Source organism: Dermacentor variabilis, unplaced genomic scaffold, assembly GCF_050947875.1.
Source record: "Dermacentor variabilis isolate Ectoservices unplaced genomic scaffold, ASM5094787v1 scaffold_16, whole genome shotgun sequence".
Taxonomy (NCBI): domain Eukaryota; kingdom Metazoa; phylum Arthropoda; class Arachnida; order Ixodida; family Ixodidae; genus Dermacentor; species Dermacentor variabilis.
The window spans coordinates 5,756,831-5,777,449 of record NW_027460324.1 but is presented as its reverse complement, the minus strand read 5'-3'; the positions used below and the strand labels follow the sequence as shown (position 1 = coordinate 5,777,449).

Genomic DNA, 20,619 nt, shown 5'->3' with positions numbered 1-20,619 from the left:
CCCTTCGCCATCCGACTTTCCGGACTTTTTGCCGTGACCGCAGGTCAGAAATCGCATTAATCAAAGCCACCACTGCCGCCATTTTGATTACCTCGCCGCCTCGAACTGGCTCTCTCGCACGCAGGTCCGCTAGCAGCAGTAGCCACCACCGCGGCAACACTAGGCCTAGCTGCTTCGACGTTCGCTACCGAGCTTCTTGCTATTCGACGCCGTGTTTTTCATTAAAACAATTCGCCGCTGTCAGAAATATCATCGACTCCGCCTTTGTCGTTTTCGTAATTGTCTTCGAAGCTCGTAAAGCACGACGCGTTGCATAATGCCGGTTCCCGAAAGTCAGCTTCGCCTTAGTACAATAGTGCTACGCGGTGAAACATAAGTGTGGAAAAGGGCAATAGTCACGGTACAAAGTATGTATTCCTTAATTATACACGCGTGCACCCGCGATCTCATGTCATAGTACGAGCACCAATATGTCTAATAAGTATACTGGCAGGCATTCAGAGCTTTTTTGGATGTGCCTGTGGCGATTTGAGTCCGAAAGGACCCACACCAGGTCTGGCCATTGTGAGCTGACAAGCGCAGAGCATTCATTGTGTGTTTGCTAAGTATTACATCGCTACGCACCGCGGAAAGGCCTGAAAGTTCAAACCGAACGCCGTTTTTCTTTCTCCTCGCGGCCGCCACGCACCAAGCTGGAGGATGACGTACACATGCTGGTGCGCCTACGTGCACGTGTTTTCACTGTGACGTCGCTCGTGGTGACACGTGACTTCAAGAATTAGGTATTCAAGGCACGATCTGTTATTTGTGTAATATATTGCTCGAATAGACAAATTAAGGCTTAGAGAAATAATAAAACACACAAACTGAATGCATTGCACGTTTTTGTTTCACTTCATACCGCAGCAAGAGAGATGCACTTCTGTTTCATCTGCTTGTTCCCACGTCGTGCAATCACCCGCACAGACACCAAAAGTGGGGGATCATGCTCTGTGGTCCGCTTGTGTCTGCCTCAGTATTCATGTAGCACTGACTTGCACAGCTAGTCAGGTGTCCTCATACACAGTGCGCAAAATCGTGCGCAAAATCGTGCGCTGCGCGAAACGAGACAATCACAGCAGCTCGCACGCGACACCATCAGTGCAAGTGCGCAGTGTCACAAAAGAAAAGAAAAAAAAAGAGCGAGGAGAAAAAAAAATGAAGGCCCCCGGGGGCCCTTGTATGTGTCACGCTGTCACACGATCCTCGAAGTCCTGTGTGGGAGAATGCAGGGAAGGAATTTTGCTTGCGGAGGTTAGATGGGGCGAGTGGAGAGAGTGTCTTGCTTGGCAGTGGAGCTCACCTCCTTAAATCATGGGTTGGCGGCACTAAAATATTTCTTCCGCTATTAATGAGCCGATTGGAAAATTTTGTTTGCGGCAGAATGCTCCCTAGAGGACACGTAACAACTTTCACCACATAAGCAAAATTTGTTATGGGGCCTGGTGAGGGGCAGTAAAATACATGCATTAATTTTTCAAACTGCCCTATTTTTTGGACGTTTTCGCGGCCCCTAGGGAGTCTGAGAAATCGGACGTTGACTGTACAACTGACCAAGAGGATGTTTCAAATAGTCTGTGGGGCAAACGCACGGCAGAAGGAAGACGAGAACAGAAAGGACCTACGCATTGAAGAGTGAACGGGAAAGGAAGCGTGCCACTGCTTCTTTGAAGGAGCTTGAGCTTACACAAAAAAATAAAGTGTTGGCTGATGCCGAGATGCAGGTGCCCCTTGTGCAAACAAAATAAGCTCTTTAAAAACGCAACACTCAGGTATTGTGCGTGTGCTGAGAATATGTGAGAACAGATGAGGTTTACAAAAAGCTGTTGCGAGAGAGAATAACACTTGTGAGAAAGTTCTGGCCTCATACGAATGAGCTTGCTATCAATTGATAGAAATAGCTCATATTGAAAATGTTTGCTTCTATATGCATCTTCTTTTTATTCATATTTTAGAATGTTCAAGTTGATTCGCAATGGATATGGCCTTTTTTTCGAATGTATTTTATTTGCTATGCATTTCACTAACCCCTCCCTTCTGTTTTCTTTACACCACTCCTTACTATTAAAACTGGATTAAGTAGTTCTTTTTTGTTTTTAAAATACTTACTAGAGAGTAACAGCATCAGGTGACATGGTGTCAGCCCGTCTTGAAATCTTCCTCACTCAAAAAATTTACGAAGCCACTCAGGGAAAACCTGGAAAACTCAGGGAATTTGGAAATGTCAACTTGGTAGACACCCTGATACAGCGGCAGCCGCCTAATTGTTGACCTGTTATCATCCCGCAGCAAATGCGAGATGAAAAAAAATTTGTTTGTTTTTTTTTTGCAGAAAATTTAACCCGCGTAATGATCACACCCCTGAATTTGCATCAATTTTTCTTGACAAAAAAGTGTGATCATTATGCGAATAAATACGGTGCCTTACAGGCCCATAGGACATTGTGTAAGGGGGTGCGAAAAAAATCCCAGCAGTGCATACACAACCAGATGAAAAAGAACATGGTAAATACATGGTAAATAAAATTTGTGCACATAATAGCAGTAAAGAAGAGGAGACTAAGCAATGCGGAAATAACATGAAGAAATATGGTACATAGTTTTAAAGCACACGATAACATGAAAAGTGCATGGCGCATGAATAAGTGCGCAATTCATCAAGCGTGAATATGAAATGAATATGAATGAATGAATATGAAACATGAATATAAAACATGAATAAACGTGAGCTGAAACATGAATATGAAACATGCTAAATGATGGCTTCAGTGAAATGTGTAATAAGTTGGTGATGGAATGTATCAGGATGAGACAGAGATGTGATGCTGTAAGGTAGATTATTCCATAATCTGATGGCTCATGGAAGTGCTGATGAATTGAAAGGTAAAGTGTCACCATAGATCCATGTAAGACTCAAATGATTATGAAATCTTTTGGACGTGCGGAATGGGACATCGGCGTGAAAGGAACATGGATCTATTGGAGTGTACATACTTGTGAAATACTGTTAGTAGAGCGATGTTGCAGCGTGTGCCTAAAGATTGGAGAAAAAGATCAGTTTTAATCTGAGTGACACTTGAATGGTAGTTATAGTTTCTTGAGATGAATCGTGCGGCCCTATTTTGGATGGATTCTAAAGTGCTGACCATCTCATTATGATAAGGAGACCAATCTGAGGAAGCAAACTCAAGTTGTGGGCTAACAAAAGTAAGGTAGGCTAGTTTGCTAATATTAGCAGGGGAACTTATGAGGTTACGGCGTAGGTGCCCTAAAGACTTAGAGGCGACGGTGCATATGGATGTGATAGGAAATGACCATAAAATATCTGATAAAAGGTTAACACCATGATATTTGTAATGGGAGACGTGAGACAGTAAGTCATCTTGAAGATGGTATATATAACTAGAATTGTTATGTTTGTAGCTGAATTAGATAATTTTACATTTCGATACGTTAAGGGTCATTAACCATGTTTTGCACCACTCTTTGATAAGATAAAGATCGGATTAGAGTGCCAGGTCATCAGCAGATTTAATGGGGCGGTAGATGATACAATCATCCGCAAAAATTTGCATACAGGAATAAATGTTATTAGGTAAATCATTTATATTGTCACAGTCAGTAATGTGGGAAAAGGAGGACGATGATGGTGGCCTTGGAGACGACGAAGAAGAGTGTAGCATTATCACTGCTCTACGCTTGCTGGCTCAGCCATTAAAAGCCATCTGTAGATAGACGCACGCTTCTTCCTTCCCATAACATCTATGGTGGACGTTCGGGGTAATCACTTGCGCAAGACGGAGCTCCGCAGCGGACGTAACCTGGCCGCCATGTCATCCGAAGGAGAGTTCAACCACGGCCCCGTTGTCGCCACCGACGATCATCCTGGCCCAGCCTCGCGACCCTGGCATGTTTTCCAGGATCGACAACGTTGACGTCGATGACTGGTTGCAGAATTATGAATGGGTCAGCGCACACAACAGGTGGGATAACACGCTTATGCTGGCCAATATTCTACCTCAAGAAAACAGCACGGGTCTGGTTCGAAACACACGAAGAAGAGATTACGGGTTGGGACCAGTGCAAGCAGAAGCTTAGAGATTTGTTCAGCTAGCCCGTCGGCCGCCAACGTGCTGCGAAGAAGGACCTTGGGACCCATGTACAGACGTCCACTGAATCTTACGTGGCGTATATACAGGACGTCCTCGCCCTTTGCCGCTACGTGGATAACAATATGGCAAAGGCAGACAAGGTCAGCCACGTTTTAAAAGGCATCACGGACGACGCATTTAACCTGATTGTTTGCAAGAACGTAACGGTCGGTGAAATCATTAACGAATGTCGCTGCTTTGAAGACGCGAAGAGTCGCCACATAGTTCAACAGTTTACGCGTCTACCTAATACTGCAGCTTCATCGACATGCGAAGATGTGTGTCCACCGCGTGAGCCCACCTCCTGCGAGAACGTCGTACGTATCGTTCGGCGAGAAATCGAAGCAGCGTCTCCTGCCACGCCGGTGACGCAATGCTTTGACGATTCCCGGCCGCTTGTGTCTCTCATTCAGTCAGTAATTTGCCAAGAACTTGCTAGTGTGGGCCTTCCGTCCATCTGCTCCGCCAGCCGTCCTGACTTTGCTTCGTCTGCTGCCTCTGCCCCTGTTCACCAGAGCCAATACGGTCCATATCCGAGCTATCGCAACCCGGCCGAATGGCGCACACATGACGATAGACCCATCTGCTTTTAGTGTGGACGTGTGGGCCACATCTCTCGCCACTGTCGAAGTTCCTGGCCATCCCACTCTCGACCAAGCTTTCCCGCCTACCGCCGCTCCCCACTGAATCCTCGCCCGCCATCACTCTCCACCGAGGTTGAAGACGCTCCTGACAACGCTCGAGCCACCGTGACCAGCTGCTCGCCATCACCACATAGTCGCCGCTCCCGTTCACCCCAGCTGCGTCGCTCTCTATCCCCAGCTTACCGTCGTCGCTCTCCAACAGGAAACTAACTGGGGCAGCTCCTGGAGGTGATGCTGCTCTAAAACCCCGGCCTGGAATTCCTCTGCTGACCCTGCCTACTAATCGGAACCTTCTGGACGTGGATGTGGATAGTTTGCCCGTTACAGCACTCATCGACACTGGAGCCCAAATTTCCATCATGAGTGCGGAGCTTCAAACGCGCTTGAAGAAAGTACTGACTCCTGCTCCGACTCGACTGCTCCAGGTCGCCAACGGTGGAACTCCGGCTGTGCTTGGAATGTGTACTGCTCGTGTCAGTGTCGCCAGTCACCACATGTCCGTTTTGTTTGGTGTGCTTGAACGTTGCCCTCACAATGTTATCCTCAGACTCGACTTTTTGGCCGCCCATTCAGCTCTGATTGACTGTTCAGCCGGTGTTGTACAACTTGACCTACCCCTACCTGTTCCCACTCACCTTCCGGCTCAAGCTCCAACTCAGCTTTGTTTCGCGGATTTTATACGCCTGCCATCTCTTGCAGCAACTTGCAGCCCTGTCTTAGCCTGCCCACCTGTACCTGACGGAGACTATGTCCTTACTCCCGCGACTTCAGTCCTGCTTTCTCACAATGTCTCCTTCCCGCACACCATCGTTTCTGTTGCGAACAATCAGACATGTCTTCCCATCCTAAATTTCGGACAGCGCCCACAAGTACTTCCTCGAGGCACGTCTCTAGCCACGTTGTCACCGACACACGAGTGCCACATTTCCGCTCTATCTGTTGCGCCGTCTTCGACCAATGCTGATTCTGCGCCTTCTGCATCAGCCCGGACCGACGACTTTACAAAGTTGATTGCACCGGACCTCTCAACCCAACAAGCCGCAGAGCTCCGCGGTCTCCTCGAGTCCTACTCCGACATTTTTTACCTGAACGAACGCCCTTTGTGTCAAACTACGGTCGTGAAGCATCGTATAAATACCGGCGATGCAGCACCTGTTCGCTGATGCCCATACCGGGTGTCGCCTTCTGAGCGACAAGTTATCCAGAGCGAGGTTGACAAGATGCTTGCCAAAGGGGATTATTGAACACTCTTCCAGCCCGTGGGCATCCCCTGTTGTTCTTGTCAAAAAGAAGGATAACAGCTGGCAATTCTGCGTTGACTATCGTCATCTAAACACGATCACCAAGAAAGATGTATATCCACTTCCCCGCATTGACGATGCTCTGGATTGTCTCCACGGTGCCACTTATTTTTCATCTATAGACCTTCGCTCTGCATATTGGCAAATTGCCGTGGATGAAATGGACCGTGAATGGACCGCATTCGTCACACCAGACGGCCTATATCAGTTCCGGGTAATGCCTTTTGGCTTGTGCAATGCCCCGGCGACCTTTGAACGGATGATGGACATGCTCTTACGTGGTTTGAAGTGGTTCATTTGTTTGTGCTACTTGGATGACGTCATCGTATTCTCTTCAACTTTTGCGACGCATCTTGAAAGACTTTCATCTGTTCTTTCTGTTTTTCGCACCGCTGGCTTACAGCTCAACTCGTTCAAGTGCCACTTCGGTCACCGCCAAATAACCATGCTCGGACACCTCATCGATTTGTCAGGCATTCGCCCCAACCCCGCTAAAGTTCATGCTGTGCAGAATTTCCCCATGCCAACTTGTGTCAAAGATGTTCGCAGCTTTACTGGCCTTTGCTCGTACTTCCGCAGGTTTGTGGAAAATTTCACCCATGTTGCCCGTCCCCTGACTGACCTCCTGAAGAAAGACGTTCCTTTCTGTTGGGGCTCTGAACAGGCGTCTGCTTTCTCACAGCTCATCACGCTGCTCACCACACCTCCTGTTCTCGCCCATTTTGACGCCTCCGCTCTGACAGAAATCCGCACCGACGCCAGTGGCTACGGTATCGGCGCAGTTTTAGCTCGATGCCAATGTGGGCACGACCGCGTCATCGCCTACGCCAGCCGCCTCCTCTCTCCCGCAGAGCGCAATTACTCGATTACTGAGCACAAGTGTCTCGCCCTCATTTGGGTGGTGGGCAAGTTCCGACCCTACATATATGGTTGACCATTTACATTTACAACTGACCACCACGCCCTTTGTTGGCTTTCCTCCCTCAAGGATCCCACCGGACGCCTCGGTCGCTGGGCCCTACGGTTACAGGAATACTTATACACTGTGGTCTACAAGTCGGATCGTCTACATCAGGACGCCGACTGCCTGTCTCGTCATCTTGTCGATGTACCGGACGGTTTAGTGGATGTCGCACCGATCTGCATTCTTTTGCTCTCTGCCTTGCAAGACATTGGCGCTGAACAACGACGCGATGAGTCGTTACGCCCCATTATCGAACGCCTGCTCTCTGATCCGTCTGACCCATCCCTTCACTTGTTTATACTAAAAAATGGCATCCTGTATCGCCGTAACATGCACCCCGACAGGCCCGAGCACCTAACCGTCATTCCGTCTCGTCTGCGACAGATTGTACTGCAGCAACTGCACGACGTTCCCACCGCTGGACACCTTGGTGTCACGCAGACCTATGACCGAATTCGGCGACGGTATTTCTGACCCCGTCTCAACCGCTCCGTCCGGCGCTATGTCGCCGTGTGTGAGTCGTGTCAACGCCGGAAAAGACCAGTTGTGCCTCCCGCCGGACTGCTGCAGCCTTTGGATATACCAGCCGATCCTTTTTTTCGCATTGGCGTTAATCTTCTCAGACCATTCCCTATATCAAATTACGGAAATAGGTGGATTGCCATCGCTACGGACTATACAACTCGCTGTGCCATTACTAGAGCCCTACCGACCAGCTGTGCCACAGACGTCGCTGATTTCTTGCTTCACGACGTTATCTTGCACCACGGTGCACCTCGTCAACTTCTCACCGATCACGGCAGATACTTTCTTGCCAAAGTCATAGACGACCTACTTCGATCATGTGCTACTAAACACAAACATACTACCGCTTACCATCCTCAAACTAATGGTCTTACCAGACGCCTGAATCGCACATTAACTGACATGTTAGCAATGTATGTTTCCTCCGATCATCGCGACTGGGACATTGCTGTACCATTTGTCACGTTCGCCTACAATTCCTCGCGCCACGACACTGCTGTATATTCACCCTTCTATCTCCTCTTCGGCCGTGAGCCGACTTTGCCTTTCGAGACTCTCCTTTCGACCACACTCGACTCGCCGACAGAGTACACTCGAGATGTCATAGCCACAGCGACCCAAGCACGCCAGATTGCCTGCATTCGTCTTTCTGCTTCACAGACACACCAGAAGTGCCGTTATAACCAGCGCCATCACGATGTGCACTACGAACCAGGTGCTTTTGTGCTAGTCTGGTATCCAACTCGGCGTGTTGGCCTTTCAGAGCAATTCCTCTCGCGATACCATGGCCCTTACCGCATCCTTCGCCAGGTGACCCCTGTCACATATGAAGTGTCTCCGCTGGATGCCACCGTGCCTTCACCTCTCTCTGACATCATCCATGTCAGCCCATCTCATACTTTACCTTTCTCAGACCGATGAGCCGCACCAATAAGGTGCTTTTTCCGACGGGGGTGATGTCACTGTCGGCAATGTGGGAAAAGGTGGACGATGATGGTGGCCTTGGAGACGACGAAGAAGAGTGTAGCATTCTCGCTGCTCTATGCTTGCTGGCTCAGCCATTAAAAGCCATCTGTAAATAGACGCACGCTTCTTCCTTCCCGTAACAATATAAATAAGAAATAATAATGGACTGACTACGCTGCCCTGTGGCATACAAGAGGTAACTGAGGAAAGATTAGAGGACAGATTATTAACAAGTATGAACTGTTGGCGATGCGAAAGGAAGTTACGAAGCCATGATAACAAGTCTAGACGGAGTGATGATAATTTTGAAATCATGCGGCCGTGAGCAATGCAGTCAAAGGCTTTGGTAAAGTCAAGAAATATACAATCATTTTGGAGGTTATCGTTCATACTAAAATGTAAGTCAGTTGTTAGTTCGAATACCTGTGCTTTGCAGAAATAATTCTTTCTAAACCAATGTTAATCAGCGTAAAAAAATTTATTGTGCTCAAGATGACTGAAAACATTAGATGCAATTAGATGCTCTAGCATTTTGCATAAAATGCGCGTAAGAGATATAGGACAGTAATGCTCAGCTGGCATTCTGTTTCCAGTTTTAAATATGGATATTACTTTAGCTACCTTCCAGTCAGGTGGTAGCATTCCAGTAGTTAAGGATTGCTGAAAAATGTGAAATAAAAATTTACTAGACACTGCAATTGTATTTTTTAATATTTTAGAATTAATACCATCAATACCGGCTAAAGTAGATACCTTAAGGTTATTTATAAGGCGCTTGATGCCTTCTTCAGTTATTTCAATGGGTGTCGTGTAGTGGTAATCAAGATTGGGAACTTGAGGAAGATTAGAGTGGACTTCTGAAGTGAACACAGATGAGAAGAAGGTGTTGGATATTGCGGGGCACTCATTGTCTGGGACGGGAGTGTTGTTACTTTGTAGGGAAGTGAAACGAGTGTCACGATCAGTATTTGCTTCCAAAACTTTTTAGGATTACTTTTCATATGTGATGGAAGATCATGTGCACAGTATTTATCTTTCGCAACCGATAAGGCATAGCAATAGGATTTTAGACAAACATTGTATCTATCCCAAGCTGAACGGGTACCCACACACTTGGCAGTGTGTTATAGCCTCTTTTTTTTTTCCTTAGTTGCTTAAGCTTCCTAGTGAACCAAGGGTTAGATTTATCTTTAGTTATTGGTGATTAGAGGCACGTACTGGCTGACCAAAGATGAAACACTATCTCTAAAGAGTGTCCAGTTTTCATCAATGCCTCAGTTGTTAAATGAAGGTAAAAATTTATCGTAAAAGAAGGTTTCAAGTTCTGTGTTGATATCTGTAAAATTAGCTTTATCGTAATGGTAAATCGTCTTCGTCACATAGCCCATAAATTTAGCTGAAGTAAAGGATTATCACTGAATCCATCCAAGTGTGTTATCTCTTTAATCATTTATGGTGCTGTTGTAAGTATTAGATCTAATCTATTGGTCTCATGGGTGAGTTGGTTAATGACTTCAGTCAGGTGGTAATCAAGTATCAAGTTACAGAATTCTGCTGAAATATGACAAGATGATGATAGTTGAGCCCAGTTGATTAAGGGGTAATTAAAATCCCCTATGAGATAGATGCTATCAGTAGGAAGCAAGTCACGTGGGCCATTCTCTGCTAGTCTGCAAGCTGCGAAATATGAGTCGTGGTGGTGGGCCTTTTTATAGGAGCACTAAATAGGTTTGCGAGGTGTTCTTTCTGAGGAAGTTTTCTTTTTTTTCTCGCTTGGCAGAAGTGATGAGTCGGAAGAGTAAATGAGGGCCAGCCCTCTCGTCCTTCAGTTTTGAGCTCAAAGCGCAATGCTGGTACATCAGTGTGATGTCACGGATTTGAAGTGTTTTTAATAATGTAAAGATGTGTAAAATACTAACTATATATAGGAGTAGGTCCTGAAGTAAGAAACTAATGGAATTTCCTGTACATAGTAAACCCAATGATGTAAAGTGTAGTTGCAATTAGTGGAAGAAAAAGGAAACGTAAATAGACAATAAATTGAGGACTGTAGTAGTGTTAAACAATGTGACAAATAAGATGTCAAGGGACATTGAGCAGCTATAAATCACGTCCACTGAATGCAGCAAATTAAATTACGGTAATTTTAAGTTTATATTAAGTAATCGTAAGCCTATATTAAAAGTAGATGTAGTAGAATCTTGGTAAATGGAAACCACCTGAGCATGATTGCCACCTGAATGGAATATCCTTATGAATGGTTGGCTTTTCACTAAGGCAGTGCAGAAAGAAAGCTCGCTAAACGGAACCACATTTTTTTCAAACTCTGCACAAACAGAGCTAAACAGCCAGTGTTGGTGTCAACGCAACCGGCATTGCTGTTAATGCCTTTGCTTTTCTTGCTTTCTCACCAAGATCAAATTTATTGACTTCGAGAGTGGTGGCGTAGCTAAAATGGCAAGTTTTTTTTCCATATGAATCCTCTTTTTTTTTTTCTTTTTGTAATGATGTTTTGTGCTGCTAGCTCTAGCTGGCAGCTGTTTGTAAGTAGAAACTTTGTAAGAAGAAACTTTTCAATCAGATCTGCCACACCTTTAATCTGCTGTTGACAATAAGGTAGGTGCATCATTAAGTTTAATCTCCCGGTAAGTGAAGCTCGACATACAGAACTTATTTCCCTGGTCCCTTAAAGTTCTGTTTAGCGAGAGTCCACTGATCTTGAAGGCAACTGAAAATATGGGGGGTGGAGGGGAATCAGAAAAAATGTGAATAAGTGGTTGGAAAGGATAAAATGCAGTGCTTCTTTTAGTGTCAGATGTTTTTATTTTTTCCGACTTATAGTAACCAGCTTATGTATTGAGAAGACTTTTTGTACACAAGAGCATTTTGTTACCAGTCAGCAGTCGGGCACCAGTCACTTATTAGTGATCGACATGATGGCAATGGCCAATTCCAAATGGCGCTCGCGTGGGAGAAGTTTTCTGAGTAGCATGTGTACAGCCTCCCGGATTCTTTAATAATTTCCTGTGATCATCAACTGCACAGCGCCTTCAAACGGCAAGTGTGATAGGCGATAGTGTGCGTGCACAAGCGTGCAAAGCACTATCCCTTGTGCTTTGCCTTTGTTATCTGTGAGGCTCACATAAATTATTGACAATACCTCATGCACACTCATAAATTACCAGCTTTCCTTTTCATCCTAATCCCCAGCCCATGCCCAGGTCCAGTAATAAAAAGAAAAATCACACGTTTTAGTTATGGATGTGTTTTGCTTCAGTCCAGTCTTTTGTAAACACAACCGGGCTAATGTACCTCTGACCTGCCCGTCTCCTGAAAGGAACATCGTAGCAGACTACGCTTGCACTAGAGAGTGCTTTAGTGCACCTGCACACGCCATAGCCGACCCTCGTGGCGTCTTGCTGTCACTATATGGAGTGCCGTGTGGTGGATGCCTTGCACGGTATTATTAGATGTCTGGGAAGTCGTACACCCAGACACCCTTGTGCTTGCATGTTTCAGGAACTCCAAGTCCGCCACCCGAGGAGGAGATCTGGTAACAGCATTCATAACCACTGTAGACTCTGTGTGGAGATCTGGTAGGCGCCGGGGACCTGCCAATGAGATGGCCTCTCGAAGGCACCGATATCTGTATCTAGTCAGCTGTGTGTTATCTGCTGTATGTTACCAGTCAATCATAAAACAATCTTCATGCATTAATGTCCCAGTCAGTCTCATCCTTGCACCCTTTTCCAAGGTGCTTGTTGTTCTGCATGCAATTTTGGCATCTTTACCAGTGCCTTGTGTCGGTGCAGTGCAGGACTGGGCCAGTATGCTTGAGTGATCACTTTTAGAGATGATGTCACTTCCACAAGATTTTGTGTGACTTTGCACCAGATGCATCAAAGTATGAGGCTAACCGTGTTCCCGACATTGTGCAAAGCTTGCCATCTTACACGGTTAGGGGAACTCTGCTCTGATGTTTGCCGTGTCGAGTCGTGAAATTTCGAGAAAGTGACTGCTTCCCCGAAGTGATCGCTCAAAAGTGCTGCCCTTGGTGCGCTGCATGAGTATGTGCATGTTTTGGGCAGTCCTGCTTCATTGCATTGCGATAAGAACAGATGGAATGTAGCCAGCAGCTGCCTTGGAAAAGCAAGAGCATTACATTCAGCGACACAGCAACTGTCAGGTTAAGGGTAACTCAAATATTATGTATAGGTTCAAAGCAAAGAAACTAGCGCAATTTTAGTAATCATGTCATTTTGTAGTGAATGTGTTGTGCAAAAATTATTTCAGGCACCAAGTCATTCCAAGTCTTGCTACTTTTTCATGTACTTTTGCTGTTCCCATCGCTTGAAGTGTTGACAACAATTATGCCTCTGGAGAAACCCTCACGGCATTGATTTTGTTTCATCTTGCACTGATATAGTTCTGCTGCACATGAATGTATTAATCCTACCTTATCCTGAATGTTCATTCCATTAATTATTTTAATTTGACATGTCCAAAAAGAAAATACACAGTTGCCAAATATTTTGTATAGTTTTGATGGTATACTTGTATTTTTTCTATGCTGTAGAATTTGTTTATGTACAACAGCCCGTTTCTTTGTCTGAACATTTACTTTAGAAAGCCTAATAGTCAGTGCACCTATTTTTAGAAAAGTAGATTGCCAGTAGGTTTGATTTTCTTTGCTACCATCCTTGACCTGAGTGTCAAGCTTTTAGAGTTTCTCGTTTAACCTGAAGTTGTTTCTTTAGTGAACAGTGGGATTAGAAAGATGGAGCAGGTCAGGTAGATGTAGCAACACGCCAGTGAGGAGTTAAGAAAAAAATGCACTAAGAATTAGAATAGAGAAGGTAAAATTCATGACATAAACATGCAAGGTGGTCGCAAGCAGAAAAAAAATGGCTGGAAATTGAAACGCAGCTGAATGATGACGCTATTAGTATGTACGCCTTGACCGAAACATATCTACGAGGTTTGGAGCAGCCACTTGTTATTAATAATTTTGTGCAGGAAGGGTGCAACAGAATGACTGGGTCAAGAAAAGCGTAAGTGTAGGCAAGCTAATTAGGTGAGGAATAAAGTGGCAAAGGGTAAAAGAGACATGTAAGCAACATTTATAGATTAGTGGCACATTGTAAGGCAAAATTATGGGGCTTGGTGTAGCTTACCTGCGGACAGGCAGTTGCGATAAAAATAAAGGATTGACTGCGTTAGAAACGATATTAATGAGTTCAGGAAGTCAGACGATATGGTGTTATAGACGGATATACTGATTACAATGGTTCGCTAGTGCTGGATCTGTGAAATGAACAGAATGTATAGCAAACAAAGAAAATCAGTGTCACGGGCAGGTAATGTGGCAATGCAGAAACAGGCAGTCACATAAGAAATGGTCTTCGAATGACTAGGCCTAATGATGATAGATGAACACGGAGAAGATAGCCTGGGCAGTGATCATAAAGGTTTAACCTTAAGATTTGTGAGGGATAATAGCAAAAAAAAAAAAAAAATGAACCAGTAGCATCAGAATTTCTACAAATGAATGAAAAGCAGATAACAGAGAAATAAAAAAAAAGTAGAGAAGGAAATGGAGATGTTTTCTACAACAGTCTGGAAATATAAGGAACTGGTAGAAGTTATGCAACAGCAGGACATAACAGAGACATTGCAAAAGAAATTGTTAGATTGGAAAGAGGGAGCCACGTAAGTTGTAGAACAAGGAAATAAAGCAACCTATGGAAGAGCGAAAGCAGGCATCTAGGGTTCATCGAGAAGCTAAAGAGTTGGGATTACATAAAGAAGAGGTGCTCCTGAGGTGGAACAAACAGCGGCAAAAGAAAAGGGTGGCAAGTGAGCTCGTGCAAGAGAAAATTAAATGCGCAAGTGAACATTGGGTGCATAACATTTGCAAAAGAGACAAAGGCATCCAAAAAAGTTTCTGGAACCATATAAGAGCACTCGGAGCTTCAAGAAAAAATCGCAAGTGGCTATAAGTGATGAAGATAGTAAAATCTTCGAAGGAGACCATGAACTGTGATACATCAGAGACATTATTACAGATAACTTCAGCACAAAAGAAAGCTTAGTTCAGACTCAAACAGATCTAGCAACAACAGAGAGCCCTGATAGATCAAAATTTAGCTCAGAAAGATTTTATTGGAGAAAAGCAGAAGAAAGGTTCCCTAATAATGTGGCAGCAATATCCGATGCACTCCCAATGCAACTAATCAAAAACCTTGAACCAAAGAGCAAGGCAATGTTGACTAATGCCCTACAGCAAGTGACTAAAACGAAGAAAATACCAGTTGGATGGCATCAAAGAAAAGTGAACCTTATCTACAAAGACAAATGTGATCGAGATAGGACAAGCTCGTACAGGCCAGTTACAGCAATGTTGGTGATATATAGGATGGCAATGCAAGCCATAAAATTAGAGCTGTTGAAGTAGGTGGAGCAAAATTATCTAGTAGGAGAACTACAGAATATGTTCAGACCAGGCAGATGCTTAGCAGATATATGTTTTTACTAACTCAATGCAGAGATTCCAGTAGCTCAGAATAGACCTTGATGGATAGCATTTCAAGATATTAAGGTAGCCTATGACGACGTAGACAGGGAATTGTTATGGGATATTCTTAAGCAGTAACGCGTAGATGACGATTTAGTGGAGCTGCTGAGGGCGGTATATAGAGACAACCGACTACAAATCGTATAGGAAGGCCGAAAAGGTAATGAAGTGGTGGGGATCCACCAAGGACTGAATCAAAGATGTTCTCTGTCTCCATTGTTGTTCACGCCTTATGTTAAGGGCATAGAAAGATGACTGGAAAACAGTGAATTAGGGTTTAGTTTATCCTACATGCGTAATGGGCAAATGGTGCAATAGAAGCTCCCTGGACTGATGTATGCAGAAGGCATAGTGCTCACTAGCGGACAATGCAAGAGATTTACAGAGACTGGTCAGTATGCGTGGCAATGCAGCGACATATCTAGGCCTTAAGTTTAGCACAGAGAAATCGGGAATTACGATCCGTAATGAAAAGTCTACTAATTACATGGTGTCAATTCAACAGGGAGTAATACCCATAGTCAAGCAATATATTTGTCACCACCCCGTTTCAAAGGGAATGCCAATAAATCATCATCATCATCATAACCATTTAACCATGTTACTGGAAATAAAGTCTATTTTTAAGGCCGTTCTAATGGTGTCATATTGAAAATCCTTCCAAGTGGCCTTTTACCTAGTCAGCAACATTGCTCAGAGCTGCCTTCTTTAAACATCCTAAAAATGTTGTAGCCAAGAGTAGTTGGATGTTGTGCTGGTCTTGGGGGTTCAGATCCACTTTGTACCCCTGCACTGAAGAGTAGCAAATCATGGAAAAGAATGACCTGTGTGATGAATGAGAATGCAAAAACAAGTAACAGATACAATGGTGAATAGCATGGTCTTCGAACTTTGTTCAAGGAAGCCAAATCAGGGGCATACTTAGGTGCACACCAATATAAAACATAACTTAATAGCCTTAATCTCAAATTATTATACACTATAAGAATGCACAATGTAGAAAGCCATGGGAAAGAACAATGACCAGCAAAGTAAACCTGACCACTGATAACCAATCACTTAATGCATCGCAGTCTTATGTATTGATAGTGAGCGCACTACCTAACAAGAATGGCAATAAACAGCAAATGGCATTGAAAAAGAAGCAAGAAATAAGTCAGTGAAGCAACAGTGTGAAACATTGCAACATGAGTGGAGAGTTTCCTCAGAAAAATATAAATTAAGCCCCACAAGGAACCGGCAGTTTACCGTTCGCGTCTCTCAGTTTACTTTTTTTTTTGTATAACGAACCAACTAGTTCTAGGACAAAATTTCATGACAAATTGCCTGTACATTGCTTGACAATGTAATTGTAATGCAAGGACGGTGGCTTGCATGTGTTGCACATTGTATGCCAAAGTGCTGCACACTTGGTGGTGCGAGAGCAGCATGCAACGCTACATGGGTGGGGGCCATCTATGATATCAACTTCTCATGGCTTGTATGTGCATGACAAAAGCCATTATCTGAGTTTTGCTTTGTGCATGGCTTGCCGGTCACTGTTTTCACGGCACATGCCTCGGAATACACAGATTTATTATGCAAGTGGTAGTCCGTGCTTGGTAGCATATGAAAATGACCACATACAAACAAGAGATCTGATGGCAACGAACGTGGCATGTTGCACCTTGCTACTTAGAATGATCATTTGCTGATGTCATCTCAACTTCTGCATGCCAGAGATCTATGCTGTCTCCAGTGGGGTTGACCTTTGAGTTTTCACACCGAGCATCGAATGTGCGACTGCTACACTGAAACTGCACCAAGCCATTGTAACTGCAAGCTGATTATCTGAGAACAGAACACTGCACTTCTGCATGGACATGGCATCTTGTGTAAAACGGTGTTGGTGCTAGTTCTGCTGCTGGCTATACTTGTTATAGTGCAGGGGACTTCATAGCAGCTTGGAGAACAGCCTGTATTTGGAATGTGGACATGCATCAACATTGTCATTCCCATTTTGACCCGTCTCCACCATCCTTTGCTGCTTCTTCCCCTGCCATTTTTGTCAGCATTCTGCAAGGGCGCCACTGTTTCAATCTCACCTCCGTGAACATCCTTCTGTAGGAATCAAGGATGAGTGTTGTCCAGTGCCTTCGCAGTTTGTTGACTACAGGTTTGCCATGGTTTGCCACCACATTACAGGGGGCTCTCGAGGTCGTGGTGAAGGTGGCAGGCGATCCTCCCACCACGGTCCCATAGGTGGCCGATGCCGAGGCAGCTCTGGCGACTCGGGAGTTAGCGGCGACGAGAGCTTCCACGGAAAAGCGAGGCATTTGCGCCGAGGTGGCAGTGCTGGTAAAGGCGTGATCAATGGCCAAGATGTTTCTCATCATCGGGGCTCGAGGCACGACAACCAGCGACACCACAGCGCACGCTCGGACGTCTCGGAAGGCTCTACTTCCGATGACACGCAAGGTACGCAAGAACCGCCACCGCCACTGTCAGCAGATGATACAATGGAGAGTGGTCCAGTGGAGAGCGGTTCATCAGAAGAGCCCAGCGAGCAAGCTGCACCTTCTGAAGCAAATTCTGAGGGCCTGTGGGAGAAATGAACATCACCACTGAACATCTCAGCAGGAGGGCAAGCCATCAGATGGCCTATGAGGAAAGTGTAGGGTGGCGATGCTTGTACATGTAGCAAGTGATTTCGCCAAGGTCCACCTAAAGAGGCTTCGAGGCCACTGAGCCTCGATCTTAACACTGGCAATACAGGCCGGAGCGGCAGAAAGTGTTGAATAGATAGGTAGTACGTTTAGAGGATGGACAAAAAACCTTGCAATGGAATGGAACTCATAGTGTGTTTTTACGCCTTTTTGTTGCCGAAGAGTAACATTACAAAAGCTGCATACACTGCAGTGGTGAAGGTTTTAGGAATTTGATCAAGTTGTATCGTTGCTACGTACACGGAGGGTTTTACGGTATTTGCTCACCTCTTTGAGGCATGTTCTGCTTAGACCTTCCATGACATTTTTGTGGAAAACGTTTCTTGAAAATCTGTTTTACAGATTTACTCTGCCACAAGAAATGCGTAAAGTGGGGCACTCCTTGAGCAAGGCTCGGTATGTGCCAAGCCACTGCCTGAAAGAATACTACAGTTTTACAGAGGTGTGAGGTGCATGCGTACACGCAACTGTACAGGTTTACCCAACATCTTTCCTGAGCAGATATTTTGCCTGCCGTTTACTTCAAGGAGTGCTTACTTCTAGATTCCCACTGTATCACCAGTGTTAAAGCAGTGCACCTATACAAGAGCTTTAACGAATACTGGGCTATTTGGCGGTGCCCATATAAATACACAAAGCAATTAAATGTTTGTATAAGTGTATGTGTGTCTGGGCACATCAACGAGTGTCCTGTTTTGCCCTGACTGGACGACATTGGATGAGCACAAATGTTGGTTGAGGACTCCGTGGGGCATGCAATAACATGTAAAATGACCTGCACTATGACGCAGACTGCGGTGGTAAAAAAAAATGCTGCCACAAGCGCATGTAAAAATACCATTGAGTTGTGATTATGTAGTCTTTCAAATTAGCAAAACTGGGCTGATTATGTGGCTGTCATTTATGTTTTTTTAGCTTTCTGCGATGCTCCTGGTTTTCAGGAGCTTAGAGCATTACATGGTTCTCGATAAGCTTCTGCTAGTGTGCGTACAATTTTAGTACGCTCATTTTGTACACAGTATTTTGTTTGCTGTCCTAACTTACACTTCTTGGTAGGTGTGTGCAAATAGTAATGTGTTTGACCAAATCAAATATTGAATACTGTATTTACTCAATTATATCGCGCCCTCGATTGTAACGCGCACCCATTTTCCACGACCAAAAAAGAAGGAAAAAAAAAACTCAATTTTAATGCGCACCCGCTTGCCCTGACCTAAAAAACTAAAAGTCCTTTACAGTACTGCGCAACTCAGTCTTTCATACAGAAAGAGAACTTTTTCTAACTTGGAAAAAAATAAAGATTTACTTCCAATGCACTAAAGTTGCGATAAATAAAAAAAGTTGCAGTTTTGCCCAAAAGACGAAGCATCGATTACGATAGCAAATTAGTAGACAGCTATACGGAATGTAAGGATAGTAGTTTTGTTGGCCATATAAACTTTTAAACATTTGCTTACTAGTTAAATGAACAAGCATGGTGCCACGTGCGCGCAAGCAAACATGAACACGTCTCACTCAGTGACCGTGGAAACCCTTTATCAAAATGCTGGAGCGAGGAAATGCAGTAGCACGAGCGAGGGAATCGACCTTTGTGCGGCCTCTCGCTTCAACACAAACTAAGCGACTAGAACACAGCGCAGTGCACCTAGATGCATAGACTCATCTCCGTCGCATATCACTTTCAAGATAAGGGCCGCGCGGCCGCACCGTACGTAGCAGCCACTAGAGTAGAACACATAGAACGATCGAAAGCTGAGCTAGTTGGTAAGGATTCTTTATGCAAAAGAGAAGTGAGGCGTGCAAACAGGACACAAGAGTAGAAAAGCAAACAATACGAACGCCGATTAGTCGGCATTCGTGTTGTTCACTTCTCTACTCTTGTGTCCTGTCTGCACACCTCACTTCTTTTTTGCATGAGTAGAACACCTCTCCTGTTTGCGCCGGCCCTGCACACAAGTTTTGGGAACGCCGAACACCCATGATGCGGCCCGATTTCCGTCCGTCCCCGCACACATGATTGCTTTCCTTTTAATTGCAGCATCGTGATGAATTCGGCATGTCTTTGCAATCGGCACTTCCATGCTGATAGAGCAAACACGTAAAACGAGAAGACGGGCAGTGCACTAACCTAAGCCAAAGCAAGCATTGCCTAACCACACACTGCAGCACAAGGAGGAAACTATGGCAGCTAGGCTCGAAACGTGTATGAGGCAGCCATATTGAAATGCCGATGGCAATATGGTAACGCAGACTTAGGGTCGTACTTGATTCTAATGTGCACGCAATTTTTTAACCTGTTTTATTGGAAAAAAAGTGCGCGTTAGATTCAAGTAAATACGGTACTTTTCAAGTAGTCTCTTAACAAATAGCCCTATTCACTACTACTAATATAAAACAGCGTTCATACCCTGATATCTATAATGGCAGCAAGTTTCCGTCATTACACTGCACATTATGAAATATGGTTCATTAAAAGAACGAATGGAGCATTATACTACTCTGTTTCATGCGTATATAGTAAACAATGCTATGAAGGCTAAAGCGACTGCTCTCACTGCTTGCATGTGCAAACAAAAAGTGGTATTTCACATATGAAAGATAGATGTTGGTACACATTGTGTAATTCGATGTAACTTGATACAGTTCTCGATATAACTAAATTCTCAATATAACGAAGTATTTAACTTTCATAGCCACTCGTCCATAGAACACCAAGCATTTAGAACCTTAATATAACGAAGTGCATTCGT

At 44.6% G+C, this 20,619-nt stretch overlaps 1 protein-coding gene across 4 annotated transcripts in view; it reads left to right on the top strand.

Annotated features, from left to right (window-relative positions):
* The window catches only part of LOC142568072 (uncharacterized), a 132,117-nt gene extending 112,452 nt beyond the window's left edge, over positions 1-19,665 (top strand). For 3 of the 4 annotated variants that reach the window (XM_075678165.1, XM_075678167.1, XM_075678166.1), the window contains one exon: positions 17,349-19,665. In XM_075678165.1, coding sequence (XP_075534280.1) covers positions 17,349-17,758 — 410 coding nt within the window. In that variant the 3' untranslated portion in view covers positions 17,759-19,665. Of the gene's footprint in view, positions 1-12,109; positions 12,304-17,348 lie in introns of those variants that run through there. The other variant, XM_075678168.1, reaches the window with a different exon arrangement.
* Positions 19,666-20,619: the final 954 nt, after the last annotated feature.